Consider the following 25249-nt stretch of genomic DNA (forward strand, 5'->3'; position numbering starts at 1 on the left):
CTGAGGATCCGGTCAGAGTTGGAGCTGGGCTTTGAAGGATCACCAGACTGGGTTTGTTGCTTTTCATGTGATTTGGCTAATTTTTCAGCAGCAGCAATGGGGCACCCAGATAAACTGTGAGTTAAAAGAAAAAGTGAAAAAAAAAGTAGAGTGTGAGGAGCGTACGTGGAAATCTTCACTTGCTCCAGAGTCTCAGAGCTACACTGAACCCATGAGAAAAACATTTGCCTTTAAGGTTTTCCGTGTTAGTATTATCCTAATTTACCATCAGTCTTGGCCAGCAGCAAAGCAGCCAAACATCAAGTGCCCAACCTATCCCCTCCTGACCCCATCTGAGCTGAAGTCCCACAGCAGCAGCATCTAAACTCCCACATCACCTGTACTGCCTAAATATTGTGGAAATCCCCAGAAAGCCTTCAAACTGCCACACCACCAAGCACAAACATCACTGGGCGTGGGCACGCTCTGCTTCACATCTCCTCTACCTGCACCCACAACATTGCTTTGCCCCACTGCCCAATCATAGAATCATTAAGGTTGGAAAGGCCACTAAGGCCATCTAGCCCAACCATCAACTCATTACCACCATACCACTAAACCATGTCACTCAATGCAACATCTACTCTCGTTTTGAACAGCCCCAAGGATGGCAACTCCACCACTTCCCTGGGCAGCCTATGTCAATGCATGGCTATTTTTTCTAAGGACAATTTTTTTCCTGACACCCAACCTGAAATCACTGCTCTATCCTGCTGTCCTGTATTATTCTTTGCCTTATCACAGAACCATTAAGGTTGGACAAGACTGTTACGGCCATCTCGTCCATTAGGATCATCCCTTCTTCAATCACTCCATTTACAGCACCTCCAAAAGTGAGAGCTGTAATGTAGGAATAAACCTGGTGACCCTGGGGCTGTGCAGCAATGGAAGATGGTACCTCCTGTGCGTGTTGCGGTTGCTGTTGACGTGACCCTGTCCTGTGCAGCCTGGCGTGGGGCATTTCAACACGTTCTCGTGCATCGCCAAGACTTCGGAGCAAGCAAGGGAAGCCAAGGAGTGGGAGGCAAAAAATGATAAAAATCAGAGAGAAGAAAAAAAAAAAAAAAAACACAAAAACCAACCCAACTCATCAAGTCTTGGCTTCCTAGAAATCAGGAAACGTGAAACCCTGCAACTAGAATCTGTCTGCGTGGAGAAAAGTAGATTTACAAGGCAGCATTGCTCAGGTCAGCACTAGATTAGCATCTGGGCACACAGCCGGGGCTGCCTCCCTGTTTGCTGATTGCAGTGCAGTTCCCCCAGCCAGCCCCCACTGCCTGCTGCTGTTTTTGGAGCTAAGTCTCCCAGTTTCAGGTAGTTTTAAAGTGATTGAAGCTGTATCTCCGCTTTTATCCTGAGGACTAGCCCCTGTTTGATTTTTGAACGTTTTAATCTTCAGGATTATTGCTTTCTGCAGTGCTGACCTTAAAAGTAAAGAAAATAATTTGATTTGCAAGCCTTTCTGAAGCACGCATCTTGTGTTATTTATTTATTAATATTTTTTCTTGCATACAAGCCTGTGTGAAGATAGCTGTGCTTCCTCCTTGTTTCCTGCAGCTCTCAGTTTATGGCAGGTCTGCAACATTTGAAATTACTGATAAAGAAGGGCACTTCTTTTTTTTTTTCTTTTTCTATTATTTTGGCCTATTATACCATTATCATAAACATAAAACATTTATTTTTATGCCTATGCACAAGGAAAACTATTTAGGACGCTGGTAGAGAGGTTGAAATAAACTCTCCCTACGTATCTGTACATAAAAATCTGTTATGTTGATGATAAATACTTCCTGCAGAAGAATCTCAGTACAGTGCTTTGTGAGTTTTAGAGCAATGAGAGCAGAGGAAACTCAGCTGTCCTCCACATTCTCCTTTGCCATATGGCAACACCACCATGCTTGGATGCCAGGAAAGAGTGCTTTCTCCTTCTCCCCAGTGCGATAACCCAAATAGAGGAAAGCACAAGAAATTCAGTGTAAAGATGGGAACTGTTCAGCACACCTCTGGAGATGGGCAACAGTCGATTTTAGAGCACCTTTGATTTTCAGAGAAGGGACCTCATTCTCCACAGGATGGTGCTAAAATCTTTAAGAAGGGTCTGACTTTCCTGTAATCACCATAGCATTTCCCGTTAAGATTATTACCACTTTGATGGGGAAAAGCATACCAAAACGATTTGAAAAAACACTACACCATGCCAGAGACTCAGTTACACCCCAAAAATTAATTCAGACTTCTGCTTCAGTCGCAGCCAAAACATTTACACCATTTCGGGCTACTTGGAGCGCCTACTGCCTTACAGTTGGCTCTACCCATCAGATGTGAAATTCTCCCCTTAGAAATAAGGTTCCAGTCTAATTCCAGCAAACTGTTATCCCACTGGACACCCAACCATGTACTTACTCTCAGGGGGGATCCTGTCTTTGTGCGGACAGCCAGAGAGGCTGCGGTGGTGAGGGTAGAGCCCCGTGACATGGCCGGTCCCATCACAGCCAGGCGTTGGACATTTGATTTCTCGCTTCTCAGGTCTTGAGGGATCTAAGGGTTTTAGAGAAAGCATGGTGGTAAGCAAGTTAGCAGTTTTGGAAGGGAAAAAGTGGGAAGGTTGGGAACGTTTATTTGAAAAATGGTCCTGGATGCTTCCCACCGCTCTTCCAGTCGATGAAGGAGGTACCTTTGGGTTTGGAGGCTTTATTTGAAAGTGCAACTGTAACACTGGAGACAAACAGGAAAAGCAATTTGAGCATCTACTGAGCTGGGATATGGAGTCACTCACCCAACTAGCCTGTGCTCAGCTGCACATCAAGCACATGCCAACCCCTCGCTGGCTGTGGCTGGACTCCTGCCCTTGCTCCATCTGGGTTTTATACCAACCCTATGGTTCAGACTAAGATTTTCAAGGCCAGTAGGCAATTTAACCACGTGATTCCCCTGCTGAGACTTGGAGCCCCCCGTCATTTTGCATGTCTCACTGTTGCCCTCTATCTGTGTCCTAATTTCTCCGGGCATAGAGAATTTGTGGCTAAATTCCCTGCATGTGTTGTGAGCAGCCTACTTATCCTGAAGCTGAGCAGGTCTGTCCTTGACAATAGGAAGAAGAACAGTTACGGAGACTCATCCCCATACCCCACCTTTGCCATAGTAGCTCTTTCGGATGCTGTCCAATGGTTTGCTCTGCTTCTCATCGACCTGGAAGTGCTTTACGTGCTCTCCTGGCAGCCGGCTGGGCTCCCTCACAATTTTCACCTGCTCAGCCTTCAGCGCAATGGCTTGTTCCAGAAGCCCCAGGTTCCCCCTCGTCATCATGTCATACATTTCTGACTCGTCAGTCACCGCTGACTTCTGGGAGTGGGCATCATCATCTTTGTCATCATCCGACCGGACCTCCACGATGACAGAGTACTCGGGTTTAGGGCTGAACTGCCCTTCACAGTGACTTTTCTGCGTGTCCTGAGAAGTGTGAGGAGCTTCTTCACAGATCACTTCGGGAGTCATTTCTTCCTCCTCTTCGTCCTCCTCTTCCTCCTCCTCCTCCTCTTCTTCTTCTTCCTCTTCTTCATCTTCATCTTCATCCTCATCTTCATCCTCCTCATCCTCTTCCTCTGCTTCAGCTTGCATGGCCTTCTGCAGCTTGCAGGACTCTTCACAGCTCACGTCATCCTGGTGCTCTGGACACAACTCGCTGCTGCGTTCACTAGTGACCTCGATGACTTCCTCTGCATCCTCAGTCTGGATGATAATCTCCTTGTCACACTCCTCCTCCACGATCTCCTCTCCTGCATCTTCATGGACCAGGTGCACAACATTGGATGGCGGCTTGGACACCTGCAGCTCAGCTTCAGGCAGCTGCCCTTCGATGGCGAGGGTTTCCTCTGCTATTTGGCCTAGGTTTAGGAGAGAGTTGGCGATTATTTCTTGGTAGTTGCTATAGTTGGCCTTGCTGGGCCCAGACGTACTTGTTGCTGGTTTCTGTCCGTAATGGGCTGATTTTGCTGGGCTTCTCTCTGAGAAGGTTGAAGGAAGAAGACAGAAGGAAAAAGGAAGGGAGGGGAAAAGGGAGGGAAGAAAAGAAGGAAAGGAAGAAAAGCAAAAGGAAAAAAAAAAAAAAAAAGGGAAGTAATGATATACATTTATAAACATCTCTTTGTCTTTTTTTAAGCTTAATTGAAACTAGAGCCTTGCTGTTATACACCTGGTGCATTCTAATTTATTGAATTGGGGAATGGCAGATAAAAAGCAGATTTCCTCATGAGAGCTTTTGTGGTGCTCAGATACGAGCTGTTTCCCAGAACCCAACCATCATCAGCTGCCTGCCCCGCATTCTCAGTGCTCCCCAAACAGGGGATCTGCATGGTACGGTGATGCCATGCCAGGACCCTGGCGGACGTCTGGCTTGTTTGCTTGTTGCTCCTGCCTCTGGAGAGCAGATGGATGTACAGCTCCTGCTCCAGGGAGCCCATTGGCACCAAAGGAGGACTGTAGGCTGCCATCCTCATCATGCAGAGAGCTCTTTCGTGCTTTCCAGGAGTCATTCCCCAGGGAGCATTCCTGATGGAAGAGCTCTCACTTCGAAGACTCCAAGACAATCTGTGTGTAAGCCACCACAGCTTAACCAGAGCTCTGCTGCTGTGCTTCCACCAAACATAATAACTGCGGGACCCATCATCGTACATGATTCAGAGAAGCTATAACTCTTGGTTATTAACACTCACTGCCCTTTATTCATCTACAGAACACAGCTCTGCAATCAATAATGACAAAGCACCTTCTGCCCGCTCGGGGCTGTGGGTCTCCTCCTGCTCCACCGCCTCCGCCTCATCCTCCTCCAGCGTTCCCTCCGACTCCTCAGAGCCAGACTCCTCCTTCACCTCAGCCTCCTCGCTGCCGTCACTGTCGACGTTGTAGCCTTCATCCAAGGCCAGCTTCAGCGGGTGGGATTTGCGCTTCGACACCAGGTGTTCGGCCTCCGCATCTTGAAGTTTCCTCTTCTTTGCTAGAGGGCAGCTTTGCAGACTGCCGGTGGGATTAAGAAGCAGAGAGGGGGCATTGCCCCAGTGAGAAAGGCATGTTTAGGGCATCTCAACCAGATAGGCAAAGGCAAGCAGAGTAAATACCAGAATATTAAAAAACATATTTTTTTTAGTATTTTTAATCTTTTGTAGCCAGAAAATCTGCTATCAAACATTGACTTCGTGCAACACTTGATACTGGCTTTGCAGAAGGCAGTGCAAACTTGCCAGACTCATGCCACCAGCCTGGCCTGTGGACAGCTGTTGTCCAGAGAGCAGGAGGACCAACAGCACAGCACCACTGCTGGTAACAGCCACCAGTGTCGCCACAAAACCCGGCAGAGGACACAGAACCAGCCCCTGCTCCAGGTGCTGCTGCCTTGATTTGGGGTCTGCCTGAAGGCTGCTGATAGCCTGGTGAAGGAGATGCCCCAACACCCACCCGGACTGATGAACCAACATCAAGCACCATCCAGACCAGGATACATGTGTCTTTGGGTTGCTTGCTGGCATTTTTCCACCCCCATTTCCTCCGACCCAGCCTTACCTTCTGTGTCTCGCATACTTTCCACGGATGTGTCCTGAGCCGTTACAGCCTGGGGTTGGACAGCTTGAGAAGGAAGCAAGAAACCATCAAGAACAGCAGTAGGGCTGGGAGAATTCACTTTCGATCAGAAGTGTATTAACTACGGTCAGTTAAACAGGTTCTGTGCACGAGAAACAAAATAGCCACAAAAGGGGAGGTAATTTCCCTCAAATGCTGCAACTTGTCCCTTTGAAATCCAAGTGAAGAGGGCAGGAGAGCAGCTTTGCAGTTTGCTAAAAATTAATGAAATGACTCACCCCATTTAATTAGGTGAATGGTTCATTATAGTTTTATGAGTATGTTTAATTAAGGATTTGCATGTGTAAGAGCAAGCCTTTAAAAAGCAGACAACTACTGCTCTCTGCTTCCCCACCTGCACCCCGCAGCCTTTTACACCAAACGTGGTGCTCTCACTTTGGCATAAAGACATCGGGGTCCTGTCGAGAAGTACAGGCTGGAATAGGTGAAGGATGCTCAGCTTTTAGCCATACTGCCACCAGGAGGCATTGCCCCAGAGCACCCACAGCCTCACTTCTAGGGGAACGGATGGGATGGAGGTGCCCAGATCTCCCAAACCACTGCACTTGTTCCTGCTGCTCAGCAGAATAGGACTTGTTAAAGACTCTGGCTCTTCCCTGGCTCTCTGGGCTAGCATCCCCCAGCACGGGGCCACATGCTTGCCCTGCAGAGGTAATTAATCCCAGCTCCAGAAGCAAGAAGGGCCTCAGATAAGAAGCATTAAAGCAAATATTTTCTGGCAAAACCAGATTACGGCATTGATTATAGGATGCCCAAGTGACTTGCCTGATGTCTGAGGGATTCTGGAGACGTGTAGGATTAATAACCTCATTTAGCACCGTATCACCCTTGGCTCAGGAAGCTGGAAGCACTAATGAAATCTCTTGTGACAGCACAAGGGGAGAAGGCACTGCAAGCCCAGAGGGATCCAGCCAGCCTGTTAGGCTAGGAGTAAAAGACATGGGGTGACACTAAATAGAGCGAGGTCAGGCTTTGGGGATGCAGAATCTCTGCTCTCAGCAAAGCCCAGCCATACCCAAAAGCTTGGTATCAGGTGGATGGGAGCTCACTGATGAAGCAGTAGTGTTCCATGCACCAGCAGGTTGGGTTGTTAATGGGTTGGCCTTACACAACACCATGAACAGCCCAAATAGTCGCATTTGAAGATAATTCACCCCAAAACCGGGACATGCACAACTGGCAGCTTCCCTTTCTGCTGATGATCTCCAAGTCTATTTCATTTTAATTACCCTCAGGCCCAACTGAGGCTGCTCTGTGCCCCAGACACACGTTGAAGTGAGCACAGGCAGAGGACAGAGCAGTGTTTATGGCACCAGCGATGTGCCCGAAAAAGGCTTCATTCAGCAGGAAACAAGGACGGCTCTGATGAAGATGTTACAGGCTCTTAGAAGCTTTCCTGAATCAATTAAAGCTGATTTCCCCCACCTCATTTTTAATGTGGTGAAATGAAGCCTGTAGTAAATAATAAAAAAGAACAAGTCGGGCGGCTCAGAGCGGGGTTTTCCGTAGCAGGTGGCAATTTGGGATGTCTCCAGTGTGCTCATTTAATCCCTTAAAAAGCTGCATTACAGAGGTGATGCTCTGGGCCAGAGCTTCCCCATCCCCACACCTCTGTCCCCTGTGGGGTTTCGTGCAGCTTGGCAGGAATCCCAAAACCAGAAAGGGGTTTTGGTGTCTATTGAAGCCACTCTCCTTCCCTGCCGCAGCCACTGCCCGACCTGCTCTCCCCCTCCTGAAGCCTTCATGTGTTTGACAAAGGGGCCGCTTATTGTTATGCAGACCATGCCCTGCTTCCAATTAGTCGATTAATCGTCCAGTTAATCAGGCAATTAGGTGACAGCTGCAGAGATGGCTTTGTGGAGCACTCTGTCCTGCCCCTTATATATGTCACCTGCTCCAATTACCACCTCCACTCAAGTGTTCAGCAATAAAAGTTGGAGAAGTGGTGTGCCCGCCGCTCACTCCGCAGCTCTCCAGAGTCATCGGGGAGTGGAGGAGCAGAAATGCTCTGAAATTGGGTTGGTTAAGGTCCAATTACTCTTTGACATGCACGGCTTTCTGACGGAGCTGCTAGGCAAGGCAGCCCCTGCTATTAGTGCCTGCTCAGGTTAAAGACTCCTACCTCTCACATAGCCCCTATGCAAGGTTTAAAGGCAGCAGAGGGGCGGGGGAGGCTGTTATTTATAATGAGAAGCTCTGTAGGGCCACAAAGGCTCCAGCTCTTTTGGCTGGTGCTGTATGCACACAGCGCTGCTAAATGAGTGACAATGGGACCTCAGTGGCTCAAAAAGGCACACGGGGCCAAAGGACGAGCATCTGGCCTGAGAAGTGATGGTGCATAGAGTTGTTTGGGGGCAAAATACACTAAAAGATTCTGCTCTGTCCCTAGTGATCCTGTAACATTCAGCGTGGACATCAGGCCTTGCTGGGGTAGATGGAGGTTCTTCAGACTAATGCAACACACCCAGAGCTTGTGTTTAGAATCATAGAATCACTCAGGTTGGAAAAGACCTTAAAGATCATGGAGTCCAACCACAACCTAACCATACTACCCTAACTCTAACAACCCTTTTGACCCCTTCAGCCCCTGTGGTTCCTCCAGCACATGTTGACCAAGTGATGCCCCAAAGATTTGGGCTGCAGCAACGTGCCCACCCATATGAGCCATGCAGTGAGACCTCCATCCATCAGCCCCACAGGTTGGCTCCCCACACCAAGTCCCAGCCTGGTCAGCAGCAGTGGAAGCCCAGCACAGGGTTCTGCATCCCTCCCACCAGCACCGAGGAGGAGGAGCAGGGTTCTTACCTCACCTCCTGGCTGATGAGCTCCGTGGGCACTGGGTGTAGAGTAGGAGACAGCAAGGGAAACAAAGACACAGTCAGAAACCCTCACGGTACCCGAGTTCCTGCAGGGCACCTCCCTTGGCAGGCGATGCTCTCCTAGATCTACTGCCTCTGTAGGCCTCCCATTTGGGAAAGAAAGGACAAATCTCTGCCATTGTTTCTTGCATGCCAGCCTGCTGGAAATCATGAACTTGCCTTGGAAATGCTCATGACTGCTTTTGAGCACATGAACATGTGTTTGCAGCATCAGGGGTTACCTCTCTCTTTAAATGACAACTTTAAGTCAGTTGTGCTATACTGGTTTACATGCACAGGACTCAAGTACCTGCAAGCAAGGACTGTTTTCTCATAGCTTGTTTGCCTATAGAATATGTTCCTTAATTACTTTTTGCACTGCTGATTTGCTGCGGTGACCACTTTTACTTCTGTCACATCATCAGGCACATTTTTCTCCCTTATCACACAGACATGGCTTTTAGGGCAGACGATATCTGGTAGGGGTGTTGGGGATTATCCCTCGTTGTCAATAGGAGGACATCCCACTGCTTACAGCAACAACATACAACATCACATTGTTGCTGTAAACCTCCCATCCAGCTAAGAATCCAAACAATCAGGAGGAAAAAAAAAAACAACACAACATGAGCTAAATTTGCCCAGGCTAAAAAAACTATCACACACTTGCTCAATTTGTTTGAGCTAATTGGGTTTCCTGGGATCCAGCTCCCAGTGGGATGACTCACAAGCTTCAACAAACTGGAGGCATGGGCAAGTCCCACGGTGCATACAGTAAATTACCTTTTCACATCTAGAAACCCAGATTGGAGTGTGGTGATAGCAGGTTGTGAGAAAATAAATAGAATCAGGCCACTCTCATTAGCAAACTGAGCGAGAGCTTTTATGGAGGTGCAACAAAACAATGAGACCCACATAATCCAGCCTGATTCAGCACAAGTGGGTTTTGCTTTAACTTTTAAAAGATGCTGAAGGATGCAGGGAGAAATATGGACCAAGATAAAGTGGGATGGTCTGGCACAGCCACAGGGGTGAAGCTGCAGCCCCATTCATTCTTCCCATCTGACCACCTTTGCAATTAATCAAATCCACATCCATAAAAAGGAATAAAAGCTGCAAGGGTGCTGAGCAGTCATAAAAAGGAATAAAAGCTGCAAGGGTGCTGTGAGGCCGTGGGGCCACCCAGGCAATGCGCCACGCTCTGCATCACAGCACCTCACCTCCTCCCCGAGAGAAAGCACAGGATGAGAGAGCTGCACATATTTTAACGCTGGAAAATAACAAGCAATCAAGCTTTGCATTAACAAGTTCTCTGTCCTCACGTCCCTGCCGGCAGACAGCCCTGTTTGCTTCTGCAGCATGCACTACTTCTGCCAGGCACGCTCAGATGTGCAACTTCAAAGCTGCTGGCAGAGTGTGCATGATGAAAGCCCTGGGAGCTGATCTGAAGCTACAGCAATTGCCATCCCATAAAGCAACGCACGCAAAGGGGTTTTTGCTTTTTGCCTTTTTTTTCTTTGGCTCTTTTTTTTTCCCCCTTAGGTGCAGGAGATGATGGGAAAAGGGAAGGAGGGTTAAATTATACGAGGAGCCATACAACGTTTGTGGCTGAGAGTTTTTCAAGGCTCATAGACAAAGCTCATCAGAGGCAGAGAGGAGGCATAGGTGGTAATTTAAAGAGACCCCACCCAGCATGGACCTGGCAAAGCAAAGCCCTTTGTGGACAAGCAAAGTGCAGGGAGCTTGGGGACAGCCAGCTGCTCACCTCTGACGGACTTCGATCGCGTGCGTGCTCTCTTATCATCGTTTTCTAAACTCATCTGGAATGGAAATAGAAGGTAATCGTGTAAAGATAACATGAAAATTATCGCCGGAAGCAATTATCCCGTGTAGTTGTAGCTCTGTGTAAATAGCTGAAACAGCCCTTTCTTGCTTTGCTTGTGGTGTTGAAGCCGAAGTTATTCATTTTAAAGGTGGAAGGAACGGATTGAACTCCCAATATTAGCAACTTGATGCTAATTTCCACATCCTAGGACACAGGAAGGACTCTCCGCTGGTAGAGAGCACACAGTTGGAACAGCCCCATCAAAGACAGCCATGGGGTCCAAGAGCCTCTTGCTGAGATCAGAACAGATTTCTCAGGATTCACACCAAAACAAGTGACCCAAAACCTCTGTGAGCAGCCAGCAAATTTCAGCATTCAGAATGCTCTGTATTTTTGGTGGAGCTGATCCTGTGCACGGGTAGGGAGACCCTTCATGTAACGCACTAAAGAGCAACCTCTCCTCTGTGCTCAGATATGGCACAGAGGGTGCATTGAAATAACCTCTGCATAACGTGGACATCAAACAGGAGGGTCTGCAGGGAACACGGGCATGAATAAGTAACATTGCGGACTTCAAAGCACTTCCTATTAATTAAACATCACAGCGTGCCACGAGGAAGGCTGAAATGCAGCCAGCGCTGGGCTGCAGCACAGTCCCCCATCCCATGGTGTGGGTGGGAGAGCTGAAATTAGTCATAACCAGAACTGGTAGCAAAGGCAGAGGGTGTCCAGGCAAGGGGACACGATGCGGCCAGGATAGCAGAAATGGGATGCATTTCACTTGTGAAGTTGCCAAAGGGATTAGGGAGCTGATTTAATGCATCACTCCTATCCTGCCCAGGGGGATTGTGGCTGCTTGGATGAAGGTTGCCCAAATCTCATTGTGCAGCCATCCAGCAGGGATAGGGCCCTAAGCAGCCTTATCTGCTAGGTAGCAACCAGCCCACTGCTGGGAGTTTGGAACTGGGTGATCTTTAAGGTCCCTTCCAACCCAGCCATTCTATGATTCTATGTTCTACTATGAAGGTCTCACATTCACAACATCTGAGTCAACAGGGTAGGCAGAATGGCAGTATGAAGGGCAGTGAACGGAAACCTAACAGGTTGGGAAGGAGGTGATTTTGGCTTTAATGCAGAACATGACTCTCTGGGACATTTTCTCCTGGGAAAGAGAGAGAGAAAGAGGGAAGAGGACTGCTTCCACAGGGGATTTGACCTAACAATAACAAATGCTCTTCAGCACGTGCCCTTTGGAGCATCCTCTACAAGTCCAAGCTGGATCCAGCCAGCCCCTATGCCAGCTCCAAATGAGAAAGTTTGAAAGCAAACTCACATGAAGGAGAGGCATGAAAGGAAAGGACACATGAGGAGAGCATGTCCTGCCCCTCTCCCACATGCACCTCAAAACTCTTCCTAGCTGGTTGCTGGGCAAGCAGGGGGAGGTGACAGAAGTCCCAGCCAATGGGGCAGCATGGCTGGAAGCCCCTCGTTGTAAGAACCCCTCTGCCATAGCCCTCCAGCAACATGCACCAACACAGCAATTTATGTGATTTACAGGATAGGAAGACTGGAGAGAGAAAAAAAAAAAAAAATCCTAAAAAAAGAAAAAATAAATAAATCAAAACCTGAAGCAATTTATGCATCCTGTCAGCATTCAGCTCCTGGCACCACGGTGTAATGCTCCACGTTTATTACAATCTTCCCAATAACACAGCAGCCAATTACCATAATTTCTATTTTTAAAGCCCCAACTCCCTAAAGACCAGAAGCTCATGCTTAAAGTGAAGAGAGGAGCAGGTGTCAAAGGGACTTCATTACATTTATGAGCCTTTCAGAGCCGCCCAATACTCAGCATCTCGCTAATGCCACGCACAGACAATGCTACACGTGACTGCTGGGAGCTCGTGCTATCCCAAAACGAATTTCAGAGAGAAATGTTTTTTTGGTGGTTGTATTTCCTTTTTTGATAGCATTCCCAGGGATTGGCATGCCTTCAGCTGGTGCCTTGGCAATATGGGTTTCCCGATGATAAATTATTTAGAGTCAGTACAGGGCAGGCTGAGGGCAACCGAGCCGGTTCACACATCATGAAAACAGCCCAGAGGAAGGGACCAAAGGGAAAGCATTGAAGCTCAGGTTCTCAGGATCAGGTGCAGGAGGTTGCAGGAAGCCACTGCCCTGTGGTGTTCTCATTGAGAAGCCCTGTGGACAGAGCACTGCAGGGTGAAACTTCAGCTCACACAGCGTGTTTGCAGACTTGGAGGTCACTGGGGCAGCCACATTTGTTCTCCCTCTTGCTTGCCTAACAGCCAGGTCGAGAAACTCTCTGGATTTCGTTATTTTTTATCTCTTAATGGACAACAAGCAATTAGAAAGGAAATCTGGAAAGAAATGATTGCTACCAGATGCTGGCCCCTGAGTACATGAGTTCAGCTAGGACGAGGCAGGTCTGTACAGCTCCTTCTCGCTTTAGAAGCCTCCAGCAGGTCTCCCACCCCTCTTCCTTTGGACCAAGCAGACAACAGATCCTACATGGGATCGGGATGCCCATACTGTGGCTCAGCCATGCCACTGAGGGCACCCCTCCATCCCTGGTGCCTTTCCTCCTGCCCTATTCTCTCCAAAGGTCCTTTGGTGCAGGAACTGTTTCTCACTGTGCCCTGCACAGAGGATCCTCCTTGGCATAACACAGGCAACACTGATGGCATCCTGATGCCGCCTATCAATAGGGCTCAGAGAGAGAAACTCAAAAGCCAGTTTAACCCAAGCGCTGTGTGAATTTTAAGATCCTCCTCACACAGTTGCAGTCCTGCTCTGCTCCCAGGATCACAGCAATACAGTGCAGGAGCAGCACAACAGAGCTGACATATAATTTTTTACAGACTATCTACAGAGTTGATATTTTCATCCTCCCTTATCTTAATACACATTTATTTTCAGAAGGAAGACCACAGCAGTAGCATAAAACCTCTGGAGCCTCCTGAGCTCGGCCACCCAGGTGCACTGCGCTCTGGCAGCTCTATGCAAATACCCCATTAAGGGCCATGCTGAAATTCCCCAAGGTCAGCAGTAATACTTTATATGTATTCAAGAGCAGCACGGAGCTCAGAGAAAATAAACACGCTGAAAAAGCCCTCAGCCGGACAAAGGGAGGTGAGGATTCAGCAGGAATATTTATTTTGTTCTGAAAGCAGCATCGGTGCTTGTTTGCGGATATCGCAAAATGCCATTTGCAAGAAGCTGTGTCTGAGGGACAGACGGAGGGAGCTTCTATTTTAAGTTTTAAGAAAAACCACCAAAGCTAGATGTTCTTAGCAGCAGGTAGAGCAGGAGGAGGAAAATGACAGAAGATATGATGTTTCTCCTACACGAAGGTCAAAAAGTGGTTTTCTACTTGGCCTTCCCTCTCTTCCAGCTCCAAAGAGCCCCTTCTCTAGTTCAAGGGAACAGGCAGTACTGACATTTTTCTGCAGGAGAACAGTCCAGCTCTCACAGCCCTATTTTACAGCTGGGTTCAAAGCCAGGGTGAGCTAAGGGAAGGGAGAAGGACGGTTCATAGGAAACTTCCACCATGTCCAGCCTTGTTCCAGCAGTCAAGCTCCTTCTGGCTCTCAACAGGGAAGATCAGTTTGCTGATTTGAACTCTCTTCCCTGCCAAGGATTGGATCATGAGCCTGAACAAACCCCAAGAGTAAAGGATGTGACACCAAGGTCTGGCTGGATGACTGCACAGAGGACTATGGGGGAAAATCTGGGGCACCAAAACTACCCCTCAGCACCCACCCAACAGTAAAGATGGATTTGAGTGGCTTGTCCTGATTTCTCTTCCCTTTGCCTTTTAAGTTTTCAGAAATGGCTACTGGAAGCTGCGCATGGATGGAGACGCTTGGACCTGGGTGACCAAATGTCCCCTCACTCCCTATAAAGGGCCACAGCATCAGCACTCACTGCAGGAAATGCAGAGACCATCCTGCTGCACTTTCTCCAGCTTCTAATCTTAAAAAAAAAAATAAAAAAATAAAAATAAAAAGGGACAGAAGAAGGAACATTGCTGTCTCAAAAGCCTCCCTCTGCTTTCACAGGGAGCTGAATGTTGCTGAAAGCTTCCACACCAGCCCAGGAGCTCCCAGCTGCTATTTTATAAGTCCGAGGCAGAGTTTTTCCCTCTGCTGCTTGATTTAAATCCTCCTTTCGTCCCACCTACCGTAATCCTCATTCTCAGCTGAACAAAATGCTGTCTGCCTGAGAAAGGACACCCTGCTCATTGCTCTCAGCCAGGAGAGGATGTTGCCTTGACATTTTCAAGTGAAAGAGAAAACACAGCTTCCACCTCCCTCAAAAATGCAGCCGCATTGCAAACATCCTCCTGAAGTTGTGCTATCATTTTTCAGTTGCAAAAAGGGTCTGATCCCATACACATACAAAAAAGACACGACACCAAAAGAACTCTGCAAATTAAACATTTACAGAGTGCTAATGCTCTGTCGCTGTAGCAGCAGCATCCTTTGCACGAGTGAAGCGGAGCAGAAGAGATGCTTCCGAGCATCACATTTGACACAGCCCCAGCTGCACGGCGCTGGCATTCAGGCTGATTTCATATGCAGCAGTTTAAGTCGACATACACTTTCCTCTTGACTGTTTGAAAGTGCTACGACAGGCAATCCAAACGCCATTTCACGTGCGGAGGGACCTAAGTGGCTCAGTACGTGCAAACTGCTCTTATGCCAAAAGAGGAGGGATAGGGGAGGAAAAAGAAAAGAAAAAAATCACAAGTCCTCAATCCCATTGTTTCCAGACATCGGGAGAAGTTGCCATTTTCATGAAATTATCCCCAAGAGGCAGTTGCTAAAGCGAGATGGTGAGCACATCTCCAAAGAGGACTCTGGCAGCCCCTGTCCTAGCACCACCAGCCTTAACTGCACCAGGGAGCCCGCCAGGGTTCAGGAAAACTGGATTTGAGAGGAAAAGATTCATTTCCCTGCCAGCCACTGGGGCCAGGATGAGTGCAAGCATGCCAGGTGCAGTTGGGTACGTGCATGGAGCACCCCTCCCTGACACCCTTAGAGATCCTATTTCAGACCTGGCAAGAGAAACGCTATCCTGTGCCCGGAATTCTTGAGAAGCAGAAATAAGTAAATGCACCCTGTATCCCGCTGTCCTTGTCCTGTGCATCCTGTAGGTTATGAGCCATAGCTGGCATGGAGAGCTACAAATAAATATCTATTTATCTGGTGGTCCTACAAAACCCAACTTGTGCCAAGACCAACACCTGCAGGCGCCTGGTCCCCAGCATTCCCAGATGCTCCCATTTCTGATGCCCACTCCCATTTACACCGTGTTGAAGTACGGCTGAGCAGAGCACAGGGCTGCAAGAAATGGTTAACATTAGCAACGTGCTTGGCAAAGGCAGTGCGCTAGATGAGCACCAGGTACTGGGCACATTACCTTTTGTAATCATCACTTTATTAACATACAACAATCTTATTAAATCCCATCTAAGTGCTTATTTGGCAGGTTCAGTAGAAAAGCCTTAATTGAGGCGGTTTCAAATATAGCAACAACTGCTTACGCTGCTTTCTAAGAAGGTGCAAGCGTTCCTGGCGACACCTGCACGCAGCTGACAGCTTGTTAGCCATGAAGGATGTGTGCACTTTCTGCTGATTTCTGCTGCTTTGGGGTTTTCCCCATGGCTTGTTTTTTTTTTTTTTTTTACCCCTCTTCTTCCTACACCCCCAAACATCAGTCGCCCAAGGAGGGCATCCTCCACCACCCACATGGGTCTGTCTGTCCTGAATGCTGCGCCTTGCTACCCAGGAACTAAATGGGGCAGGAAGCACCATTTGCGTAATGAGCAGCCCCGTTCTGTGCTTAATTAAAGCTTCCTCATCTGCTGGCAGCAGTTCTGTGCTAGGTTTGACAGTGCTGCCTGGACCTCTTTCATCAGCCACAGCTGCAGCTGGCAGTGGGCGGTGGGATGAATGCCCCACTTGTCCCTGTGGCTTCACCTGGCCTGCGCGAGGCTTCTTCCAACCAAACTGCAGAAAGAGCTCATTTTTGTAGCCCTGAGACCAACCTCAATATCCTGCTCTGAGCTGTCCTTGAAGGATGAGACCAGGGAGGAAGAGAAAATGCAAATATCTGTCCTCGACGCCAAATCTTGACAGCTGGAAGCCTCTCTGTCTGCACACCCCATGCAGGAGATTCAACTCAAACAAGGACTTCCAGATCCTTCCCTTCCTGGGAGTGAAGCTGCATTCCTCCCCCAGCCCAGCTGGTCCAGGAGGATTGGAGCAGCATTTGGCCCTCATCCTGCTGCCACTGTCCCAAAATAGGATGTGCATGGGGCTTGGGGCTCACCTTGATGCACGTGCCGTGCAGGCTGGTGGCTCCCTCGCAGCTGCTGATCTTCTCCCCACAGGTCCACCTCTGGTTCAGCAGCTCACCCCGAAACTCATTTTCTGGGGAGAGGAAGAAGAATATGGGGTCATGAAGATGCAAAAATGGGGGTACCCAAGTTACAGCTCCCCGAGGCACAACAGGGAAACACAATGGGAAGCACATACTTTACAAGCAGACTCTTGGCACCTTCCCTTCCTCAAACACATCCAAAGGGTAGGTGCCAGTCCTGCAGCACACAGATGGCCCACAAATGCAAGGCTTCCCCTCCTGCTTGCAGTAACAAGATGGAAAGCATTTGCCCCAGGACTGCGAGTCCCCAACATCACAGCTCACCTGGGGAAACAAGGGTCACTTTGGGTGCCACCACCCCCAGCCTTTCCCTTCAATCTGTAATTGCAGCTCCCTGTAGCATTGAGCAGTGAATGATGTGCTGCCTGCTCTCCAAACCCCGCTCCATTCATTTTCTGCCAGCGAAGTAAAGGAGAAGAGTGCACCCCCAACAGTAGTCACACATTGCAGACTGCAGAAGAGTCCAGGGCAGCTTAGGGCTCTGTGTCTGCTGCCTTAACAGGCTCCCATGCTTCCCCAGTGTTTCTATTATTTGGGTGATCCCAAAGCAAAAGCAGGGAGAAGGCCAACATGCAGTGAAAGAAATCTGAAAAAAGTCTCCAGCAACGGATCAGTATCACGGATAAGTTATTGTGTGTGTAAGACACCCCCTGAGCAGCTTCATAGAGTCACAGAATGGTTTGGGTTGGAAGGGACCTTAAAGATCATCCAGCTCCAACGCTCTGCCACAGACAGGGTTGCTAACCACAAAAATCAGGCTGCCCAGGATCCCTTCCAACCTGCCCTTGAGCACAACCAGGGATGGGGCATCCACATCTTCAGAGCTGCCCTTCCACCAAGAAGTTTGTAGGAGAACACACAACAAACACTGAGGAAAACACCCAACCCCATGTGGGTCTGTTTTTTATCTACAGGACACTGAGGAACCACCATATCCCACAGTGCTTTTTAGGATGAACATGCTAGAAGACTGGGATAACTCAATCCCACAGTGACATCCAGCCCAAGGTAGCGCCCGAGAGAGATGACAGTAAAAGTCACCTTTTACTGAGAAACACTGGTGTTGGAAACCCTGCTCCAAACCCTGTCTGAAGCACTGGGCCTCCACAGAGGGCACAGGGCTTGGAAGCAAAATGCAAGAGCTGCTGAAAGAATTGTTCTGCTTTGGAGAAGCTCTGAGGAAAGGAAGCAGGGAGGCACAGATGGCCAGGCAGAAGATGACAAATGAAGGAAGTCATGGGAAAGAAGCAAGGAAAGGACAGAGGGAAGGAGAACAGAAGAGGAAAAAAAAAAAAAGAAAAAAAAAGAAGTATATTTCAGTAAGAAAAAGAAAGGTTTCTATAACACATACATGGAACATTACAGCCTGTCTGCTTATCTGAAGGGAGACATTTCCATAAGTTGTAGGCTAAGAATGAGCCAGACTGATGGCACGCTGGCTCCCAGCCTGCTCAGCATCTCCAGCCTCACTCCTGTTCCTCATTCCAGCCCGGCTCAGGTGGCTGCGGCAGCTCCATCACACACGAATCAGATTTCCCCTGCTCTGTGCTGCTTACATGCATCTGGTCTCCAGAGGAGATCAGCTTGCACGCACTGTGCCCTTTCCCCTCGCCTCCGGACGTGGATTCAGCAGAAACACAGCTCACTTACACGAAGGATGCTTCTGTTAACCCCTGCCTGGACCACCCAGAGGGAGATACAGGACATCACCTTCAGAACTCTATTTTGCCCGTGGCAAGCAGATCCCTGAGGGATACACACATTCTGCAGTCCCCTCCTGGGAGTTGGGACAGCCAATGTTCCCAGCAAGGAGCACTTGCATCCAGTTCCCCTTGAGAAACAGCCCTAGATGCTCTGCTGTCTGACAGATCCCTGCCTGATGTTCACACCCAGCCTTTCCCTGCTCTCTCCATCCTCTGTCCAGGACTGGCTGTCTTACTTGTTCCCTCATTAAAAAGGTCATTTTCCCACAAATGTTTACAACAGTTCAGCCCAAGGCATCACCACATCCTCCTCTGAAACAGGTTCTTTCTCAATCCTCGAGCCTGTTCGTCCCCTCCTCTCCTTCAGAGACAGCCACGGGGGAAGGTCAGTTGTGAACCAAAGCATCATGACTTGGGCAAAATCTGCAAAACCTTTGGGTCAAGGCCATCAACTCCAAATGAGAGTTGGATACCTTGAAGGGAGAACACGTGCAGTTCAGCATTGATCAGAGTTGAGTGTATTTAACTTCCCGAGGAGAGCAAGTGTTGATGTGCCACAAAAACAACAAAGCCCCATGAAGAACAGCAGAAAGGCCCCTCAAAAATAAACCCATATGAAACTCTGGAGTGCAGAAGAGGAACAGAAGATGAGGTGCGGGAGGAGGCTGCAGGGTGGCCCCATCCCCAGCATTGTGGGCAGCACACCTGCCCCCAGGGCTGTGCCAAGGACACGGCTGCTGCAGCAGAGCAATGGGATGAGAGACTGGGTACTGGGGAACAGATGGGGAAAGGGCTTCACTGCCTCGTATCTGCATCGCTGCATATTTAAACTGAAAGGCCAGAAGAAAAACATATCAGTCTTCGTTTGCTCCCCCAAGTGCAAGAAAAGAGAAATGAAGAGAGTAGGATTTTTCCTTTATCTTCATTCAAGCACATTTTTCATGAGAGAAGTGAACCCTAAGTTGACAAGGCAGCAGCACACTGCATCTTTCATTGGGGTGCTCAGCACCCTGCCAGCTCATGTGGGCTCACAGCTCAGGGCCAACACAGCAGCAGCCCCTTTTGAATCCCTTCTTTCACATGAACTGAAAATATAAATTAAAAAAAAAAAAAAAAAAAAAAAAAACACACCAAAAACCAAGCCTCAAATCCAAATTTTTCATCATCTCTGAGCTGCGAAAGTCACCAGTGGGTGCCTCTACCATCCCCAACACCCTGCACTGTTTGCAGTGCATCACTCCTACCCACCGCGCTCTGCACACAGAGCTGTACTGAAGTTGCAGTTTACACGTGCTGCTGCTGAAGGGAATGCGTGGTCTCAGCCAGATGCTGAGAAATATTGGCTCTCTCACCAGGTTTACAAAGAAATAAGGGAGTTTTCTATTTAATCACAGGGCACTTGAAAGTCTCTGCAGGTTCCTCTGCAGCTGTAGCAAGGAACAGCGATGGCATGGGGTGAAATAACACCCGTGTCCCTCTGTGGAGGCAGCTGAATGCATGCTTCTGCTTTTGCTGCCATTGCACACATCGACATACAGGCAAGGAGCTCTCAGCAGCACCAAGCAGCCTGGTGCAGGCTGCATTTTTCTCATGAAAACCCTTGAGTTCTTAATTGCCCTTCCCAATATTTCTAAGAAGTCTTGAATGCCCTGCGGCAGCGCGGAAATACCATCCACCCAATGCAATTGTCACTGTTACTGTAGCACAGCTATGTTCAGTGCTTCAAATTTAGCCTCCTAAACATGCTTTTAATTTAAGACTTAGTACCGGGTGTTAATTGTATACTGCATAGTAAATGACTGATCATTAAAACATATTAATTGAGGTTTAACAGCTGTATAATAGATACTACATCTCACGCTTATCAGCAAATATGATTTAATAATCAATTAGAAGAACGTATGGATGGGAGGTGAAGCAGGGCCAGGCAGATTGCAGACTGATCTCTTGTTTGCTGGTTGACCTCAAGATGCTTTTCCTTAGCAGGCTGGGAAGGGAGCTTGGCAATTGCCAAACGGATGTTGAGCTTGGGCACTGTCACCTGGGGAGCTCTCCTGGACCAACCCAAAGAGTTCATTACTCGTGAACGTGTGGAGCATTGGACATTTTACAGACTCCTGCTGCTTCCATCCCCAGCTCCATCACCACATTGGCCCAACGCCTCTCACTCTCACAGCACAACACTCACCATCCCTTGTCACCATGTCTCAGCCACACAGGGCTGGGCAATGCCTCACTGCACGCTATGCAGGGACCCAACCCCTCACTGAGCACCTGAGGTTGCCATCCCACTCAGCACTGACTTAGCTTGCTGTGCTATTAAACCACATCTACAGTGCAAAGAAAGCAAACAAGACTAAATCTCTCCTCATTAAGAGCAATATTCATGCTCCAGTGTGCATGGTCAGTTCATAAAGCTTTTTGTTCATCTTTCCCCCCCCCCCCCCCCCCCCCACTTTGTTTTTCTCTCAACAGGCAGAAGTACAACGTACAGCGCTGCCAAAGACATAGATGGTGCTTTTCACCTTCAATCCTTGTATCCCTTGCATACTCTTCAAAAGAGGAAGAAATGCTGCACACCCCCACTAACACTGCTATTCTCCTTAAACGTGTTGCTCAAAAAGAATAAAAAGAGCAAATGTTCTTCAGCATCCCACCTTCCCCAGACTCCTTGGCTCATTCCTTGACTTGTTCCTTCCTCGCAGTGGGTGCTGGCATCCCCTCCTCTGCCATGCTCACCCACAACAGGATTGCTCCTTCTAGCATCTTCCTCTCCTCCTTTCGTGCAGAGGGAGCCCTGCACAGGCACACTCACGCACTCGTGCCCAACGTGTGTGCAAACAGGCGTGTAACACATCAAGCATGCAGAGAGCACCTCAGAGAAGCATAGCACAGGATGCTGCTTTCTTCTTGCACATTTTCCTCGTTATTTTGTTCTCATTTGGCTTTCCCAGTACTTTCCCTATTCAATAAAAGCCAAATGCAAACCGCGTCCGTTAATCGCCCAAACAGCCGCTCACTGCTGAGAAAATAATATAGATGTAACTTCCAGCATCACACACTTTCTTTTCCATTTATATGCAAATGCCGACCTTTCACCCAAGCTGTCTCAAAGAAGTATTTCCTTAAAAATGCAAATAGCATGTTGCAAGCAGTTACTCTAGCTGAGTCTCTCTCATATTATTATTATTATTTCTTTTAACCTCACCAGTGCTGCAAAAAACAACTGCTAAACTGCACCCCGGTAATAATTACTTTTCATACCAAATCAAAAGCCTCCTTGGAGCCAATGTGTCGAAACACCAGCAGGAGAATTCATGGCAGATGGATTTGTAGAGATGGTTTTGGATCACCGTGTCTTCGGCCAAGGGGGAAGGAAGCAGCTCCAAGCTGAGCTCTGAGAGCCTCTCATCCACCTCCCAAGGGTGAAAGCCAGTCAGCATAGGTGCATGGCAAACAGATTGAGTTGGGTGCAGAGCCAATTTGGGTGTTCAATACCTCAGGTTCAAGCCACTCCATCATCAGTTGGGATATCAAGAGAAGTGGACAGGCGAGCCTGAGCATCATATCTGCTGGAGGGGATACTGGCAGCATGTTAGGGGAAGCCAAATGCTTGAAGTAAAGGTAACGAAAGGGGTTATCCACATATGGAAGTATCAAGTGAAGAAAAGCTAGTGACAGACTTCCTGTGACAGGTCACATCATCATGCCTTTTTTGGAGTAGCAAATATATATCTCATATTAGGGAAAGCGTTGAAGGAACTAGTGAGCTCTGAACCAATCTCTTCTTCACCATCTCTCTGCCAGACTGAGGTGCCAAAGACTTTCTAGTACATTGAGTTCCAAGCTTCCAGACACCCCAGCAAGCTTGTCACCAGGCGGACTTAATCTGCCCTTCTAACTTTACCCTTCAACCTCAACATTTCTAAACAAAACCAAAATGAACAGAACAAAACTCTGCTTCTGTCCAAACGTGGCTCATTACTGACAGCACAGAGGTGTCTGGGGGAGCCTCCTGCCCCCAGCACAGGGCTGTGTTTGCTGCATAGGCATTTCAGCACCAGGTCAGGTACCAGAGGGAAAAGCCGCCTCGAGGAGCCAAGGAAGATGCTGGCAGTGCCTCTGACGCACAGTTCGATGACTAAGTGGGCTACTTCCCAGCTGCCAGCTTGTCTTTATGATATTAAGCCTTTCCTCTCTGCTGTCATATCAGAAGTGAAAACTTGACACGTAAGCGTGTGTCACACGGAGCCCAACAAGACAGCAGCAATAAGGCAGGAGTGGAGGTGAGCTCATTGTACTCACAGCTCCCTGGAGGAGCAGCAGCCCTGCTCACAGCCCCCCCAGAAAGCTCAGCCCACAGCCATCCCCACACTGCCCACCTCGCACCAGCGGCATCTTATCAACCTGAGAGCCTCTGCTGCTGGAACGCCACGGCCTGCCAGGATGATCACTTACTTGAGATTAAGCAAAATCATCAAATATGTAAAGTTTATAGCCCTGCTGGCACCGCTCTTAGCGCTTCTACAGACCCCGTGTAATTGAAATTAAATAGAGGCAGAGCGATACCTCGCTGTCCTTCCGATAGGAGTCAGCGCTTCAGTGCTTGGCAGTGCACGTAAAGCAGGGAGAATGGCACACCTTGGGATGGGACCGGGCAGCAGTGGGTGCTTTCCAAGCATCTCAGCTGAGCCCACTCACAACTGCCCCAGGAAAACCACCCTGGGAGGGACATGCAGAGCCACTGCCCGACCCCAGCCACAGCCAGAGGTCAGCCCAGCCCTTGGCGAGTTCCCACCTCCCCCAGCCCTCCCCCTCACAGCCCAGAGGCAGCACCTGATGGTGCCACTGGAGGAAGCCAGAAGTTTCCTGGGCACGCACAAGAGGAGATGACAAGTCTGCTTTGCTGAGATGCTGCAGGCAAAGTTAACTGTTTTGACTGTCCTTTTGTTGTTCAAAGCAACAGCATGGCTCCCAGGCACCTTTATTTCTTCTTTAAACCAGAGCATCTCCCTCCAAAGGCCATTAATCCTCTCCTGTCACTCATGTTCTTGGAGAGAGCATTTCTCTGGGCAAACGCAGCTATTTGCTCGCTGACTAATTACATAAAAAATATTGAGGGCAACAAAGAAACATTTAACTCCATTTGATGGAAGCTTGCTTAGTGCAAAGCTTTAAGCTTTGGAGGAGAAAGTTGTGCATCAGCAGTAGAAGCTGGAGCTCACAGCCATGGCACAGGTAGAAACTTTCCATCCTCTTAGCTGGAGTCGGGCTAACTTTGCCCAAGAACATCTCCCACACAAGGCTTTGAGTTCACTCACAAATATTTTTTTGTATTTATCAGGCAATGCAATTAACAGGATGTGGTCAGTGGGGTGGGCTGGGGTTGGATTTGGGGATCTTAAAGGTCTTTTCCAGCCTCACGATTCCATGATTCCACCTGACACAGCCAGCAGGCGCCAGGCTTTCATTTCCTCCCATCACAATGCCTTGACCACACAGCCCACACCATCTTCACCACTACTTAGCTCAGCTAAGCACATTTCAATTTCTTCCAAACCCCAGCATTTCTGCTGCTCTTTTGCAAGTTCTCGGTGCATTCATGTGTTTCCCACAGCATGCAAAACACAGACAGGTAACAGCGCACCGAGAGGAACTGCATAAAGCAAACCCCTTGGCACAGCTTTCCTGAAGCTGTATTTTCAGACATCTGTTCACAAAAGCCCTGGCCCTAAAGAAACATCAGCCCTGAGCACTCCTTTGGAACCACACTCCAGCATGCCAGGCCTGGATTCGTATTTGAATTCCTCCTGCTGGGGAGGTACCTCGGCACTCTGTGTGCAGGTGATTTGGTGCTCGTCACAAAACTTAACCAGCTACGTTCAGGGATCCCAGGGACAAGCACAAAGCAGAGTTGCTCAGCACCAAATCGTCAGTTTTGAGGGTTTGCTTAAGGAAAAGAAAAAAAAAGGGAAAAAAAAGAAATTCAGAAGTATTCAGAGCATCACCTACAGAGTTTGCTGGCAACACTTTGTTTTTAAACACTACGTGCATGAAAGCTCCCCCAGAGACATCTCTCATACCTTATAATAACAGTCACCAGGGGATCCTCCTAATGCGGGGTATGAATTCATTCCTGTTCAATACACCTCACCCCTCTGCTCTCAGAGCACAATCAGCTAACAGCACTGGTGAGGCTGAGGCTCAGAGAGATGATGGCAGCGCTCCGTTTTGCTCTCCGTGTTGAGCAGAAAGGTCAGAGTGTGACCTCAAGGAGGGAACACCTCAAAACCATCCCGACTTGCAGATGCTGTCCCACTCAAAGCCACGTGTTCTGCCAAATGGTTTCAAGCAAAGGAACGAAAGAGAAGAAACCCGAATCTCTGCTGCAGTTTATATTTAATTAGAGCAAAGGCAGCTTATACAGCAGTTTCGGAAACGTATTGTCTTACAGCATATTGGATATTTGTATCTTAACAGCTCAACATCGATTTCTTTTATGTGAAGGAAGAGAGGGAAGGGAACTGCATGCCCTAAGTTGTGTTAGCTCCAAAGAGACTCCTGTACCACTTGCACTAATGTTTAGAGTAATCAAAGGCGTGAACTCATGTATTATGTATGGGAACGAGAGTTTTCAGTCTTCTGCAAAAAGGAATCTCCAACGTTTGGTATTTTGTTCACATGCTGGCACCATATGGCTCTCCCCTGCTGATATTCTTTCA

The 25249-nt window shown here is 48.5% G+C and overlaps 1 protein-coding gene across 1 annotated transcript in view; it reads right to left on the bottom strand.

Annotated features, from left to right (window-relative positions):
* Positions 1-16809, bottom strand: part of MYT1 (myelin transcription factor 1) — a gene marked incomplete at its 3' end in the record, with an annotated part of 35482 nt that extends 18673 nt beyond the window's left edge. The window contains exons 1-9 of the mRNA XM_079543436.1: positions 16714-16809; positions 10297-10351; positions 8479-8509; positions 5596-5658; positions 4805-5052; positions 3171-4043; positions 2443-2577; positions 938-1028; positions 1-114 (exon numbers count right to left, since the gene is read on the bottom strand). Of these exons, the coding sequence (XP_079399562.1) occupies positions 1-114; positions 938-1028; positions 2443-2577; positions 3171-4043; positions 4805-5052; positions 5596-5658; positions 8479-8509; positions 10297-10351 (1610 nt within the window). The 5' untranslated portion in view covers positions 16714-16809. The remainder of the gene's footprint in view (positions 115-937; positions 1029-2442; positions 2578-3170; positions 4044-4804; positions 5053-5595; positions 5659-8478; positions 8510-10296; positions 10352-16713) is intronic.
* Positions 16810-25249: the final 8440 nt, after the last annotated feature.

Source organism: Tetrao urogallus (assembly GCF_951394365.1).
Source record: "Tetrao urogallus genome assembly, chromosome: 16".
In the NCBI taxonomy this organism is placed as follows: domain Eukaryota; kingdom Metazoa; phylum Chordata; class Aves; order Galliformes; family Phasianidae; genus Tetrao; species Tetrao urogallus.